This window comes from Dromaius novaehollandiae, chromosome 1 (assembly GCF_036370855.1).
Source record: "Dromaius novaehollandiae isolate bDroNov1 chromosome 1, bDroNov1.hap1, whole genome shotgun sequence".
Taxonomy (NCBI): Eukaryota; Metazoa; Chordata; class Aves; order Casuariiformes; family Dromaiidae; genus Dromaius; species Dromaius novaehollandiae.
Genome location: NC_088098.1, coordinates 99,336,914 through 99,354,019, shown reverse-complemented (window position 1 = coordinate 99,354,019; position 17,106 = coordinate 99,336,914). Strand labels below are relative to the sequence as shown.

Sequence of the window (17,106 nt, the reverse complement as noted above, 5' to 3'; positions counted from 1 at the left end):
GCAAGAGACAGCAAAGCAAACAGGAAACAGTGCCTCATTCTTGATTATGTTCAGGACCGTGTCAGTATCCCGCCTGGATAGGATAAGTTGAGAGAACAGCTCGAAGAGTGATTTAGGACCTTTGCCAGCTGAAGCAATATGCTCATTTTCTGTGCCTGACGAGTCTGGCACAGAAAACTCGTTTTAAACACAGCAGACAAGTCTCTGGAGGCTCCTGCTGCAGTCAGGGCAGACAGAGGCTACATCACAGGGTGATTCTGAACAGGAGCCTCATTTAGGTGCTCTCAATCCCCTGTCAAAGGAATCAGTCTCTCTCTCTCTCTCTCCCTCCCCCTCTCTCTCCCCCTCTACACTGACTCCAGAGAAGTCACTGACTTGTAGAAGCCAATGTGCCCCTGCTCCGTGCCTAAACTTAGTCTTTAAATACCACTGTGAGTCACAAATCTAAGGGACTTTCTCTCATTGCATTCTCAAGCATCTCCTTACGCAATGGGAGCTGTGTTGCCTGTAAGAACTTTTAGCACCCTTCTAAAATTATGCAGTCCTGTACTGTACAAACTGGAAGTAGCTTTGGCATGTGCAAAGATGGAGTTCCTTCCCCTAGTTTACATTTCTAAATGTCAGGAAGTGCTGGAAAGAAAAAACATTATAATCTTGAAACTGGATCTCATTGCACAAAGGAAAGAAAAAAGAATTAATAAAAAAAGCACAGTTCATTCTGAAAGAGCAGTTTTTTCTTCCTGCCAGTTCAGCTGTCAGTCTCTCTGCTTAATCTGCCAACTAGCACTGATAGGGCATTTTATTGCAAAGCATAAGCATTCTGGTTTGGGATGAGGAAATAAGCATGACATTATTGTTTACACCACACCTGGGTTGTAAGTAAAAGTGCTTAAAAAAGAAAAAAAAAGAAAAGAAAAAATAAAAAAGCATTTAACTAAAGTGTACATAAAATTTAAAATTTGGTAATTATATTTTATACAAAAATAAAGGATTTAATATACTTAACCAGAAACAGCTTAAAATTCCTCTGTGACTGTCCTATTATTCTGATTTAGTTTCATCAATTAAAAAGGCCAGTTATGTAGGAATGTTGAGAAGAAATATAATAGTAACACATAAAACAGAAAGATTTAGCTAAGATAACACAGATATTGAGATATTCAGAGAGATACTCAAATATGAATTGGAAACTTCTGCACCCATATACAGATACTACGATGGAGACATTGTCTTGCTATATTATATTAATAATACAATGACTGCCTAATCCGTTTGCTGTACCACATAGAAATTCTCATTAATTACAGTGGAATAAACAAATAGGTAAGACAACTAAACCTGAAGAGAGCTCAAGATACCGCTGAATCCTAAAAGAAGCACAGAAGATGTAACAGGTAATACTGATTTTACTAAGTCATGCTTCCCCTGTTATGTAGTCCCAATAACAGTGGGGAAAATGCTGTTCTCTCCCTAGAGTAGATGTGGAGGTGGAAAACCTTTTTTTTTTTTTTTTTTCCCCTTTTCCCCTGCCAAGTATTTTGGAAATGACAATTCACATTCCAAAATATCTTATGTATCAAAAGGGGGGAAAAAACAACCAAACAAAATAACCTAATGGTTTATAAAATTAACACTCTCACAGATTTCTGTTCAGATTAAAATGCTGTCCTACCTATATTCAGTAACAAACCTTATAGGATTAATATTTATACTTTAGATTTAGGATGGTAAATAGATATCTATGTTATTATTTAGATTTAAATGAATACAAAGACATCTGTCTGAGGCTCCAAGAGCCCAAACATACTTTTAGCAGCACAGTTACATCTCAGAAATACTAAGTCAATCTACTCAGCTAGAAGTAGCTTAGCTTACTATTGGCAGAAATACACTCACTTCTGTTTCTGTATCAAGGGGCAAGTCTTGCACTAAAACCATTTCATGTCAATGTATCTCACCTGTGCTCTTTGTTTCTCACGTATCTTAACTTCCTTTTCAATTAATTTTTGCCTCTGGCTAGTTTCTTCTTCCAGTCTTTTCTCCAGTTGCTCTCTGCGACGCTTCTCTTCTTCCAGAGCTCGTTTTTTAGCTTCCATCTCCCGTTCCTAAATACCACAACACATGGACAACTTCAGTTATATGTGAAATTATAGCTGATAATATAATTCAGTCCTAGCCAGGACTAAATCCCTTCTTGCCTTTCAGGTAGGAAGAAATATATATCCAGCAAAGTAGACCGAGAATTAAAATCAGAATTGCATGTATTACTGCTCTAGAAATGCAAGTTCTTCATAAGCAACTCTCCTAGCAGGTGTAGGAGCAATACTGATTAGTTTCTAATAGGAATTTGCCCTGAACTCACCCATTGAGAGAGCAGCTATTGCACATGGGCTCAAAGATGCAGTATGAGAATGAGCCAGAGAAAAACTGAAGGGGGAGAGATAATTCTTTAAGGCTCTGTTAGACATCAACTATATAGGGCCTAATGTTTCATTTAGGAGGGTATTATCCGACATGCCAGCTCTTAGTTTTAATCATAAAATTATTTGTTTACCCTGGTCTCAAGCAGCCTGGTCTTTTCAGCATGTGCTTGTTTCAGCAGTCTCTCCATCTCTTCTATTCTTGCAACATTTGAAGTGCTTGCACTGCACACACACACAAAAAAATCAGTTATTTAAAACAACAGTTGGTATGTTAAGCCATATTTTACAATCCAACATTAGTTAAGAATTTAATCTATATTGTTCTGATCCAATTCAGTGCAGTAAGCACTAAATACAAATAATGTATAAAGTACACAATACTCTCTCAATTTACATGTTGTCCAGAGTTTGAAAAATGCAGACTCGAGTGCCTAAAAATGTGTGTCAGTCCCCTGTGATTTGTCATCTTCTCTCAGATAAGAAAACATGGATGGAGGCAGTTACCATGTCCTAACAGAACACACTACTGATTCTCAGGGCTGGCATTAGTAATCATATACATAGGCTTTTTAAGTCTTTCTGGCTATGGGATGTTGTCGGTGTTTTGTGTCTCATTGAGGTCATCATCAGGAAATACTACATAAAAATAAGGAGGATTAGGAAACATCCATAAAAGGCACTCAGTGGCAGAGCAGTGTCAGAAAGGATCTACCAGTTAAAGTACCCAACAAGCCAAGGTAACAAGGGTAATCACAAAGAGCGCTAGATCCTGGCTACTGCAACACAGCTGTCACTTTGCCTGTCAGTCTTTTTGGCTCATTCTTTGCAATAGGAAGGTATTTGGATGAGATTTCACTTCCAGTTTCTTATTGAAGGTGGCATTACTTCTGTATCTTGCACTCAAAAGCTCTGCAGTGATAAGTCTCTCTCACATGGTGGGGGATGAAGAGGGGGATCCTAACATGTACAGATGTATATAGATTATATACTCTATATATTATAAAGTGTCTCTAGTTATAGTAGGCCACCAGATCACCACACTGGTCTGTACACAGACTTTACATATTTCTGTTCTATTTCTCATGTCATTGATTTACTATGCCTACTGTGGTACAACGCTTCAACTTAATGTAATGAGTAATTGTTCCTTTAAGTGCAATTATAAATGCCAGAAAGTACCATAGATATCTGGTGTGGAGAACATCCCTTATGCTCTTTGATTCACAGTAGTGTTTTGCTTCTAGTATAGGCATCATAGTCTTTAAGGACTATTTGCCCCTGTTGAGGCAACACTCTTTTAATTAATAATCCAGACAAGCCTATCATGAAGGAGTCAGTTTTCTGTTTCATATGATCCATTGGAAATTTAATCTGTTGAGCACATATCCATGTGCCTCAGCAGACAGGCATTCCATAATATGAAAGTCACTTTTTGTATGTTCTAAGAAGGTGCTTCCATCTTACCCCTAATTTCATAACAAGATACGTATTTGGGAGAGGAAGTATTCTCTAAGATACTCTGCTAACACTCTAGTTCTCAAAAAGCTTTCTCAAAATTCTTACTTTCTCTTGCAAAGGGCAATATCTGGTGTCTTATAGGCAGCCAACAAGCAATACTATGTGTTTTTCCTCCAATACAATTTCTTTGTTTCACAGCCATTTCAACTGTGGTATATTCATGACATGTTCTCTATTTTATTTTTCATCTTATGGTATTCATTAAGAACAGTTTATGTTAAATATTATCTATGTTTTACCATTACGAATGTCATTAGACTAAAGTACAATGTTATGAAATTGAACGGGGTCAAATGTTTAGGGTAGAGAGAAACTTGACCTGGGATTATATTGAAAACTGACCGCTCCAGTGGAAGTAGGTGTCAAATGGCAGGTTTATTCATGTTTCTTAATAGCAGACAGATCAGCTGTGAAGGGACTAAGGTAGAGTGGAAGTAGTCCCTCTGTGTGTCATAGGCAAGAAAGAAAACTACAAGACCAACATCTTTAGCTTTCTGAGCGTGTTTCTGTTGGCTATGTCTGGTAAGACCAGGATTTTTGTCAGCAGCAGACTGCTAAGGGTCTACTGTGTGACAGTCTCCAGAACACATTTCTCTGTCTGATACTGGGGCGATGTTTCATGAGGATGCAGTACAATGCAAAATAACATAGCCGATTTAACTCAAGCCTGCAGAGCAGGCAAAATCCAGCTGAAATCTATTGAAGCTGTAGAAGCTTATTGTCTCTGAACAAAACCCGCAAAATCAGGCCACTGACTTAGATGCCTAAACCTAAATTGGGCCTTAATAGGTCTTGTTGAGAGGCCTAGAGAATCTGGGTCAAATAACTTTAGTAAAAGCAAGGAGGCCATAAGTTAAAATAAAGTAAAAGACGCACGAACAACCTGGAACATGGTTTAACTGTAGTAGGTTTTCCCATATAAAACTGGTCAATACCTCATACTCAACTTTGGTAACTTATCAGCTTAATTAAATCCTTTCATTCTCAATTGGCTTGTCCTGCTCACAGAAATTAATGCATAGCAGAAAATCATAATCTCTGAAACATCAACGGGGAAACATGAAGTTGTTAACCAATCATAGGATCATTTATTTTGGTGAACTAACGAACCGCATCACATGAACAGTTTTATTTCTCCTGTACTTTGAGCACAGACAATTTTATGTCTTTCTGGCAAAAAGTCTTACCTTATACTAAAAAAAAAAGTTTTTCCTCATACAAGGTAAAATATGCCTTATATAGTTTAAATGTGTCAGAACAAAGCAACATAGATTATTTTTTCATCTGAAGCCTGATGTGGCTAGAAAGGACTCTCAAACACCACCTAAATCAATCTGAATTCATTTTGATTAAGGGAATCTTTGTCAAAGAAGGAAAATAAACTGCTTATCTTCCAAGAATTATCAACAGTTTCAGATGAAGCTCTTTTTTCTTCCCTCAACTAACTTTGCCTTCTGAGAAACCAATATATCTGTTCCGTTAGGGTTTTTTTCTTTTTTTTCTTTCTTTCTTTTTTTTTTTTTTTTTTTAACCATAATGGCTGGAACTTGCAGAAAAGCCAGAGGGAGACAAATGGACAAACAATGCCAGTGAAATGCAAGAGCAGACAGGGGTCTCAAATCCTAGGCAGAAGATTTCATTTTTAAGATGGCCCCTGGGTAATTCAAGCATACGCTGTCTTTCTACAAAATGGTCAGAGCAGTAAGATTTGATACCACTGTCCGGTTAGATCACTGCCGAGGTAAGAGTGTAATTCCCGGCCTGTGTCAGGCTATCAGAAACTAGCCAACTGTGTATCTATTTAAAAAGAAAATCCTCAGAGCCTGAGTCCTAATGTTTCTACTTAAAAACAACCAGCAAAAACAATTTCTTTGGTATTTTCTAAGACTCTTAGCATTGCAGTGTTAAGGACTACAAGAGGAAATGAGTGGGCCGATACCCTTTTACGGGAAACAGATGCTGAATAAAACACAAAACGTTAGCCAGAAAGTTATCCTGGTGTTCACAAGAGATTTTGAATACTGTGACAAGGTTGTATTTAGTTCACAGCCCCTGCTTACACTTGTGAAACTGCTGGGGTAGGACTGTGAATAGAAATGAAAGCACTGTCATTAAACCCAGCTTGTTAGAAAGAAAACTTGTCTGCTCACAATTTTGAGACTTGGCTGGACTTCTCTTTTTACATAAATGGAGGATGTTCTTGTAACTAGTGTCTGAGCTGACAGTCTCCTAGGCTCAGAGAAGCACAGCCTAGGATTCTAAGCCTTTTTGTTATTATCTGTTTTTACTGATCCACAAAAGGGAGAGGAAATGGCAAAAAAGATTATCTAGAGGACCCCAAAATGTTTCAGCCTGAGTAGTAAGTTAACATGCTGGACATGCAGAACAAGTGTACTTCATCACTGGCAGATGGCTTTGAGAAATTTCCTATCACAGGACATCTGTAGTGGCCAGAGAAGGAAGTTCAGCCATTATTTCCATCTGAAAAGAGCATCAATGACTTCATAATTTCAGTTCAGGACTGACATGGATTTCTGTATAGCTTTGAACTGGTAACTTAGCCTCTCTATATTTTCCATCTTTAAATGAACAGATAAGATGACAGTTGAACTTGATGAAGGGCTACACAAATGTAAATATTATGCCCATCTAATAATCTTACATTTCTTTAACCTGTTAGCAGTATTCACATTACTGTAGCATCAACATTTACATATTCTCCTTTTTTTATATTAGAAACCTATGACCATTACAAGGTCAAAAATGAAAATTATTTACCTGGAAATGTTATCTGGTGAGCATGCTGATATGCTTGTCTCCATACTGTCAGAACTGTCTAAGCTTAATGTATCAAAGGCATGGTCCTTGTAGCTACGATCTGGGTAATGGAAACTATTCAAATACACATTAGATTCAGATGCAGTTCTGCTGTAGAATTCAGGAGATTTCTGCCTGTGTTCTTCGCATATACGTTGATGGTTATACCCTACGGAGTACAGAGGAAACATTTATTTTACACAGGAAATTCTGTGACCTGAACATAAAGTGTTAGCAGTGCAAGCATTTGGAATACCAGCTCAGTTTTAACTGCACTGTGACCTGGCTACTACAGTGTTAATTTCATAAAAGAATCATAACCGAAATAAAACCTATAAATACTCATTTTATCTGTGATGGGCACAGTACCTACAATATATGCAGACTAGTATGCCTGGCTTTTCAATATATATTCTTGTATGTGAATTGAGAAAATTTAATATGCATAAATTAGGCCAAATCTCAAAAGTAATTCAGGGATCTAAAACAATTATCACTGTTAAATAAAAAAATTGTCCTGATATTCAAAGGGTTTGAGTACTTGTTTGGTTGGCTTTAGTGAATGTGAATTATTTTTTGTCTTTTGGGGGAATTTTGCCTTTGGGTAGCTGTAGGTTTCAGCTGAAATAAATAGGCTACTTTTCACATCATCATAGTTACCATTGCAGAGGTACTTCCCTAGAGTTTTAAAACCACAGTTCACCCTACATGATTGAAACAGATCTCTGTAGCTCAGTGACTGTAATGAAAAAATAAGGTTTATGCAGTGTTTAAGATTTCTGCTTTTTTATTTTTCTACAAAACCAAGGCATTTAGCAACAGAGTCACATGACTAGGAAGTCCTTAATTTATAAGTGTACTTTGTACACCAGTATATTTATTTCAGGCAGGAAGTCAGGTAAAGTATTCAACTACATCACATGGCTGATTTGGAATTAAGTATTTTAAAAACCATTCTTGAATATAGGGAATTTGGTTTGACTATGTCTCTTTTAAAAATAATTTTGAAGAAATATTTTTAATCTAATGTCTCCACTGCTCTTTGCAAATAAAGCAGCAGCATTTACACAGACTTACAGAGGTTCTTGCGCTAAACAACAACTGTAATTTTAACTGCTGAAGAGATTTTACAATGCTCTTTTAAGGTTTGTTTAATGCATTTGGTGACAAATATAGCTTCACTGATCATCTTTTCTTTGAATCGATGCAAGAAATGACATTTTCTCACAGCTTTGATACTCTGACAAGTACTCTGTGCACAATCCAAACCGAAAAAGTGAGCTGGTGGCAGAGCTGGGGGTTAAGAATGACTGTTAGACAAAATGAAAATCTCCCATTTATAGAGGAAACATGCCACTGACATTCCAGATATTTAAGCAAAAAATGTCTTCAAAGTCCACATAAAAAATTTTTACTAGACACCATTAAGATAATGTTAGAAAACCTTGCTTGAATTGTGGGTATTGTCCTGCCTTAGTCGCATTCTCTATCTGCACATATAACGTTACTGTGTGATATTTCCTCTGACGCTTGAGAGTCAGAATTCCATTTCAGGGAGCCATCAACTGCAGCTCCACCTTTGAAAGATTATAATCTTCTCCAAAAGGTATCTGAAGAGCATGACTCAGGCTGAATCATTAAAGCATATTATTGTGAAAGTCATGCCCTACACGCATCTCCAAGGCAGATAAACTGTTTCCTCTTCCCTCCATTTCACTTCTCTGTACGACACAAACGCTTCTCATAGACAATTAAAGCTGGTTTCCAAGAAACTAATAGAATCGTACTTGCCATTTGAGAGAACATTAAATTTCAATAAAAGTTCAGTTGCAATGATTAGTAGAAGAGACGAAAGGGACACAGATACACTTCAGCATTTATAGATAATAGCATCACACAACACAGATGTTACTGATTTACATGTGCAATTTGTTTTTTTCCCATTATTATGGCAAATGCTGCTTTTATTGCACATATGCAATTACCTTTCATACTTGAACCTTTGGAATGACTAATTGCTCCTGTAAAAATGGTTTTCAATTATTCATTATGGAAAAAGAGAAAAAATAAATTAGTGAAAGAAACTGTATTCAAATGAATGTTTGTCTATTGAGCCCTTTGCAAAAATCTAGACTATTTAGAAATCTTAATTTCATATCTTATATTTCACAGAAAAAAACATCTAAAAGGTACAGAGAAACATACCAGGTTTACAAATATGAACACTTTCATGACATGGACAACTTTCCATGATGATAAAGAATCCATTACTTAAGTCGAAAATTTGTCAGTTAAATTTATATAATCATGCAAATGTAACTACATATTTCAAGACATGTCTCTTTCTATATAGTACAACCGTTAGGTCACAGGATGACATGCACTGACAGAAACAATGTATAATGCGATGTCCTCATATGCTCCTAAGGCCTTAAGCAACACACAGTTCAAAGATCAGAATCAGCTGTATAGTGACTTGAAAACAACTCACAGCCAACCTACTTCCATTGGAGACTGGCTTACACATCACACAAGCACAATCTATTGGTTAAAGCAGTTCAGGTGCATATTCACAGAACATGCACTTAGAAATACTGAACTCCTAGTAAGATCTTGCACTTCACTAAAAGTTTCCCAGAAGCCAACAATGTAAGTACAAGCTGATAAAAGAGCTAAAATAATGGTTTTTTTTGCATTGGTTTGTATTCTCTTAGTACAATAATAAAGCTAAGTTCAGCAAAATATTACAAATATCCATAAAGCCATGTCATTAAAAAAAAAAAATCCAGAGTTATTGCAGATTCGCAAAAAACAAATATGACACCACAAAATAATAGTGAGGTCAGAACTCTAAGTGAAAGCTGTTGTTAAAGGTGGCACTGTCAAGTATGTTAAAAGCAGTTCTTTATAAAAAAGATCCTGGTATGACATTTTCTTTTCTTTCCATTCTTTTCTCTTTTTTTCAACATAGATATTAAAATGTCAAAATACATTTTTTGTATGGAAACATGCCAAAGGAGGAAGCCCAAGTCTGCCTTGTCAATGTCACCCACAGATCTACAAAGATTTATTTCTAAGTTTTCTGCTCTACTTGTTTGGCTATGAGCAAAGAAGCAAAAGATGAGGCCGGCACAAAACTGTAGCTCTACAGATATTAGCATTAATCAGAAATTTTGTTGTGACAGGTTATTTGACAGCGTGAAAAAAAATGATTTGTGAAATGCTATCATTATTTAACAATTATTTTAAATTTTTCACAGATTTTGGGAACTACTTGACAGTGCTGATGCAATCAGTACTTTTGCCAAAACATGACAATGATGGAGACAGCCAGATAAAGGGATGTTTTCATACCTTTTCTGGCTTTTCCTGAGTTTGATAAGAGAAAGAACAAAAAAACAAAAACAAACCATACAAAAAAGCTTATAATTTGTCTTTAAATATATATGTCTCTCTCAGTATAGTGTTTTTCAGCAGAACTTCTAAAGCTCTGCTTAGAAATATTACAAATAACCATCCTGCTGGTATGTAACATCTCTGTCCAAATAGTGTTCTTCCTAGTGTTGTGTCTGGTCTCATGTTTTAACTCTCAAGCAACCATCTCCCCTTTCCTCTAGGAGAGCAGCCCACAGAGTATGGGACTAGACTGCCCAAGGAGCCCTTGCTCCTACCTGCGCCTGCATGGGCTTCTGGTCCCCAGTGTCCCATGGGAACTCCATGGGCCCAAGATTCCACCTGTGCAGAGTCTGGTCTCCAGATTAAACCAAATAGCATTTTTTCTTTTTTTTTTTTGCACACAGTTTGCTTACAAACGCGTGTACACAAGAGCTGAATATATACATACAGTCCTTCAGAAATACCTCATGAATGGCAGCTAAGAAACCATTTTTTCCACCAGTGATATGTACCAAAGATGTGTGCTCTTAAACAATTGATGTTGTTCTTCACTCAGGTAGTTATCGAGAATGACAGTTTGTTTCTTTCAAGGAACGTTTTTCTAACTCGCATGGCTGATTAAACACACTTTTGGTAATCCTGCAAAAAAGACTTTTTAGTATTAGCAAGTTTATGAAAATGCTTCCTACTGAATCTCCACTGGATCTGGCCTAAAATTTATTCATAGACGCTGCTTATACTTTAATATCTTTGACTTTGTGCAGGAACATGTTCAATATGTTCAAACTGAAGTGGTTGTTACTCTTTTCCCTGACTTCATTTTTAGCTTTGAATTTTTCATCTCAGACTTTCACACTTACCTCTTTGGACTGAAATAACAAAAACTGGAGACAGCAATTAGAGAAAACTCATTTTATAACACTGATGATTTTGTAATTCTCAGATAATGCTTTTAAACTAGCTGAGCTGCCACATTCTGCAGGCACTGCTGAATAAGCTTTCTTCAGATTTATACAAACACACAGAAGCATCTAGCCTAGGTATTTGCTCAATGCTTTTAAGCCCTAAGGAATGCAGTAAACTACCAGATACCACTTCAGGAGCCTCTCTGTGGAGCAAAGTGTATCATCCTCTTTGTATTACAGTTCATGTGACACTGCATTGTGGCCAATGCTCCAAATGAACGGATAAAATGGCATTTGTCATGTGAGACAGTGATGGCTCCGTTGCGCTGAGCATGCCCAGCTCCAGTGCATTCAGTGCAACAGTGCATGCCTCAGGAAGCAGTAACCCCAAACCCCCTGTCGTTTGCAGTACATCACCTCGAACACAGAAAACTGATGGAGTGAAAACCTGTCGAGTAGAGAAAGGCAAGGAAAGCAAGCAGTGGTTCAGTACACATGACACATCAAGATCACTTTTAATCTACTCATTAGCTATTTTAGGGGAGAAAGAGAAGCAGGCACATATTCACGCAGTCTAAGCAATTTCTATAAAGGTGCAGAGTTCTGCTGATTCGGGAGAAAATCTTACTCATCCAAAATACTCACTTAGTCCAAAAAGGCTAATCTGACCTTCCTCAAGAATGCTCTTTTTTTTTTTTTAAAAAAAAAAAAAAAAAAAAAAGAAATATGCTGTATTTATCATATAATAAATATATTTATTATAGAGCCCCAAATTAAGTTGGTATGCAGGTGGTAGGTAATTGTCAAGACATAGAGAAAATATGTCCAATTACATGGGATTTGTCTTAGTTTTCAGTGATGTATATAAGGATGTTTGGTGAAATCAGCCTTAGTTCCACAGACACAGATCCCACTGATTTCAGTGGATGCCAAACAAAATTGCAGAATTTGAATTGGTAAATATTACTCTATTTCACTTATACTGTATGGTGTGTTTAAATAAATGGACCATGTTAAAAATGTTTTCAAAATTCCACTGTTCCACAGAAATGTACATTCTTTATTAACGATTAGGAAGAAAAGCTTGTCACTGAGACCAAAGATCTTTCCCCAACCTAGAAACACAGTATTTAAGACCAAGAGAAAAGCAGTTAGTTAAACTCTTCAAGTTCCTCCAACAGAAATAAATTCAGGGAGCTCTCTGTTGAGCATGAAGGTAATACACCCTTCATTAATTACTAAGAGAGGCGATCAAAGCACAAAGAATCCCTGTATTCCTACATCCTTCATGTCTTGATTGTATCCTCTTACTTTGTAAATCCTGTGAGACTTCAAGGAAAGCACCTGTCAGCAGCAGTATTTCCCTTTCACAAAGCTGATGCTTCAAAACAGGCCACCTAGAACTTTCCACCTTCCTGCTATGAATTAATCAAACTCCCCTAAGCCTCTCTTCATAATTTAGTATTTCCATTCAAACTGTTGGATCTTTCAAAGGAATAATCATCTTCTAGTATAGCAGGCAGTACAGCACACGTTATTCCTCACGGCGTTTAACAAGTAGCGTGCCAAGTGCCTTAACTAATACACCTCTTTCACTCTTCTCTGCCTCTCTTCTTTGTCATTCAGTTTTGGTTTGGGGCCTTTCTTTCTTTTTCACTCTTAAGACAAGTAATCCGCCTATACTCTTAGCATTTTCTTCGTTGCATGCTGACAAAAAAATCAAAATAAAAAGTGGTCAATTTATTTTAAAACCTATTAACTATCTTCACCTGTATGAGAGTTGGTAACACTTTGCAGTTGTGTTTCTGGTCATACACTCTACTGACCTTTTGCAATCATTTTACAGAAATATTTGCAGTTCCAAAGACAGGTGATCTCTTGTCATCAAAGTTTAGCCAAATTCTCTCTTACTGATTTTCAGATGGAAACAAAGTATTTTCAGCAAAACAGCATCATGATGTGCCTGAATGCGCTTGCAAGCTATTCCACACATACAAAATGCATTACAACAAAGGAGCCTTCCAAGCTAAATACGAAGCTCTTTTTGTATTGCATATAAAGTACTTCAAGTGAAAAGCTGGCCACAACACAGTAAGTTTGTGGAAGGCTTGCCACATGACTAACGCTCAAAAAGAACAAAACACAACTGGATCAGCTCTATAAAGTGAATTGTAGTAAATCATGATTCCTTTGCAGCGAATCTGTTCCATCCATGTATTGAGTCATCTTGGTACATATGACTGACTTCAATCACATTCTTTTAACATCTGTTAGCTCCGACAAGTCCTATTACAACAGGATGGATCCCATCTTGGCTCAAGCTTAGTCACTACAATTCTACAGAAGGTAGAATAATCATAGCACACATTTTTTATAACAATGATGCACTAATTTTTATAACGATGATGCAGATGTCAGAAAGAAAAGAAACTGACACTTGGAATTGAAGAGTAATGAATTTCCTTAAAGCAGAAATTAAGTGTATCAACTCAAGTTGACAAACAGAAGACAGATTCTCATAGCTTACCAGATCAGGTTTCAAAGATGTAATTTTCTTTTGGATCCAGAATTGTCATGTCCCTATTACAAAAATGCAGCTACCCATCCATAATGAACCACTTCTCCTTTCCTATTTTGTAGCCCTCATATTTATGGGAGATCACAATAACACAGTAATACATTCTCAAAGATAAGTCATGGTATTGAATCATAATCTGGGGAATTATTTTTTCCAGGCAAAAACACATGCCTGTGAAAACAATTTAAGATCGTGACATAAAAAGAGTAATTCAAGAAAGAAAAATGAAAAAAGAAAGCAACATCTAGTATCTTTAACATAATGCCTCAGAATCCCTCACAGGAATTACCCAGTTTACCCAATGTGTATTTTTCTAAATATTTTTCTTGTCTACTGGAGTATATTTGATGACCATGTACTTCAAATCTACCCATGGGCCTGTGCCATAATCTTAACCTCTTACTTTGCTGTTACCTGCAAATGGAATGTAGAACTTGCTTTATTACCAAGAGGGAAAACTACTATTTTACAGTCCTCGTGATTGTAGATATACGAGTTTTGGATTTATTTTTCAAAAAACTGAGCACTGATTTTTAACAGAAACGCATCAAATAAAAAGGTCTTACCTTTGTGCATCCTTCTTGATTCTGACTCTTTGGTCATCGTCGCCAAGCAGTGAGGAAGTACACTGCCACAGCTGTTGCTCTGTCCTAGTGGTAAATGTCCCTGCAACAGGTTTTGTAAATATGTGGTTAAAACTACACTTTTAGACTTCTCTGCATCAGCAACTAATGGTAAAATAACTTGCTTTGTCATGAGTATCAATGTCATGTCATATCAATCAGCTGTGGATGTTTTGGTTGTCCACAGTCTCCATTTGACCAAAATGTTTTCAAAGTAGTTTCTCTACCTTGCTGTTATTTGTTGATTTACCTTATCACAAGTAAAGACTATTTTCAGTTTATACACAACCTTTCTTTACCATCTAGAGACCACAGGAGGAAAGGAAAACAATCTGCTGAGTGTCTAGAATCAATTTAAACTAATCTGGAAGTACCATCCTTCAGATATAATAATCATGCATTTATGATTAATGTTACAGCACATTTCTGTAGGTCAGAATACAGGCTGGAAGTATGGAAGGCCTTGTGCATGTTACTGTATGTTAACAAATCTGAATTTCTTTCAAACTTAATTGCAGATATGAATTTGGGGGAACCACATAATGCTTACAGTGCTCTAGTGTAACATAGGTTTTCATACAGAAATGGGAAAACTATTAATTGCATGCAACTACTTACTTTAGATGTAACGCTTCGTCCAAGAGTAGCACTATTGAAGTGCGGTGATACAGATGGAGTCGTCTTCTTGCGAGGTAAAGTATCACTCATATACATGCATTCCCTGTGCTGCTTCTTTCGCTCTTCCAGATTTCTGAAATGCTTAAAATGTAATTTGTTAAACAGTTTTGACAAAATGAATTGACCTACTTGCTCAGTTATGCTCTATATGGAATATCATGAAAGCAGTAGCCTAAGAACTTCGCTGGGAAGAATGATATTTAAAATACATAGAATCTCATGCATCACAGTGTTATCCAGAATTTCTACAAATCTCACATGATAAAGCGTGCTGATTAAGAAAAGTCATTAAACACATGTACATATTTTGCATATATGTCCTTGTACTTAATTACTTTTCTAAAAACTCAAGTCTAGCTCACAAATGGAATCCAATTACAGAGAAAAGCATGCTTCTTCACAGGTTATTCGGAAGAACTAGTGGCTTAAAACAAATACAGCTTTTGAGAGCCATTGTCCAAATGTAAAAGGAAAAAAAATAATTTAGGACTTCAAATGTAGCCACTTGTACTTTATTGCTTTAAGTCTTCCAACATTTACCAGGGCTGTTTAGTATTAGCATTTACCTCTGCATTATTCATATATTATAAAGAGTATATTTATTCAATAACACTCTGTGATACATTTTATATATGTTTAAATAAGCAGTGTGTTTTAAGTACAGCAGTCTGCAAGCATGATCAGCTTATCAACTCTATCATACCACCCTGAAAACTTCACATGTAAATGAACTTCATGGCCACCGTAACAAAAAACCCATCCCAAGTCGTCAGCTTTTAATCTGTTACCTGTGGTTGCCTGCGGTGTTTCTTAGCTGGCAGAGGAGGAGGTGTATCAGATAAAGGAATAGGATCTACATGAGTAGCCTTGACCTCAGGCCAATGGACTGATGGAAGTTGAGCAATAGAGCGAGGAGAAAGAGAGTGAGGAAACACAAATCCAGAACAGAGAGGTGATCTTAGCTTTATAGAAAAAAGAGAAATTACACACAAGAGTTTTCCATTTGGAATTGCTCAAAAGGTATGGCACATACAAGCTGTAGTCTTAGCACTATGTTTATTGGAGCATTTAGCAGGAAAGGAGATTTGTTGTACTGGAACTCTTCCAGCATATGTAACTATCAGAAACAGCACAGAAATGCCAAACCCTAAACCAGCTGCTGCCCTATCGCAACACAAAGGTCTGTGTATTTACATTCATAAAGGTATTCCATTCCTTTAAAAATGGGTTTATTAAAAATTCCTTATGGTTGTTACAAAGACAAAAAATGTCACAAAGAATGAGGAAGAGAAAGAAAAAGCTAGAAAGCACAGACTGGACAGATTCTATGGAGTAACTAAGATAAGTAGAAGCTACTGATCTCCCCAAATATTCAAGATATACATCTTCTATCACCCCACAGAAAAAGGCTATAAAACATACAAAATGAACACCTAAGAGCCATTGAACAAATGATCAGGAAATGCGTCCACAGACTGTTTCTCCAAGGTTGCGTTACATTTTAGTGTTTGACAGGCAGAGATGTCACTTTTTGCTGCTTGGGTCATAATCATTTAGTTGTTTTGGCCTTCAGAGTCCCATCTCCAACATCAAAGACACTTTACAGCTGGAGCACTCCTTCAGCTTTACTATTAAACCATTACCTGACTAACTGGCAGCCAGCAGTTTGCCTTAGGGTCAATTTACTACATGTTGAATGACAAAAAAAAAAAAAAAAAAAAAGCAGAAAAGGCAGTGATGAAAGAACAATGCAAACAAAGGGAAATGTCACTCAAACAAACCTCTTTATTTTGTGGCTGGCACGTCAGCACAGCCGTGGAGGGCTCAGTGGCAACTGCTTCAGCATCTGTGGGGGGCTGAGTGGAAGGGGATATATTCGTGGAATTGCCATACAGCTCACTAATTTCACTTACACTGATATAACCCTAAAAGGAGGAATTCAGAAGTTAAAAGAAGCAAAAGCCAAAAGACATGCAAGAGGATTAATGTATCCAGTATGATGAAAGTTAGTTTGGAGTGATACAGCCAAATAGTCGTTACTATCAAAATATTCAACATAAATGTAATAAAATTATCAGACTTTTCAAATTTTGAATATTTGGATTCTGAAAATTGTTCATTTAATTCCAAATACATTTGTATCATCAAAAGGCAAATGTACATTAAGT

At 36.7% G+C, this 17,106-nt stretch overlaps 1 protein-coding gene across 9 annotated transcripts in view; it reads right to left on the bottom strand.

Moving 5' to 3' along the window:
- The window catches only part of PHLDB2 (pleckstrin homology like domain family B member 2), an 88,581-nt gene that overhangs the window by 7,244 nt on the left and 64,231 nt on the right, over positions 1-17,106 (bottom strand). For 8 of the 9 annotated variants that reach the window (XM_064522081.1, XM_064522039.1, XM_064522049.1 and 5 more), the window contains 6 exons: positions 16,720-16,863; positions 14,879-15,019; positions 14,204-14,303; positions 6,720-6,927; positions 2,555-2,645; positions 1,959-2,105 (listed from right to left, as the gene is read on the bottom strand). In XM_064522081.1, the coding sequence (XP_064378151.1) occupies positions 1,959-2,105; positions 2,555-2,645; positions 6,720-6,927; positions 14,204-14,303; positions 14,879-15,019; positions 16,720-16,863 (831 nt within the window). The remainder of the gene's footprint in view (positions 1-1,958; positions 2,106-2,554; positions 2,646-6,719; positions 6,928-14,203; positions 14,304-14,878; positions 15,020-16,719; positions 16,864-17,106) is intronic. The other variant, XM_064522092.1, reaches the window with a different exon arrangement.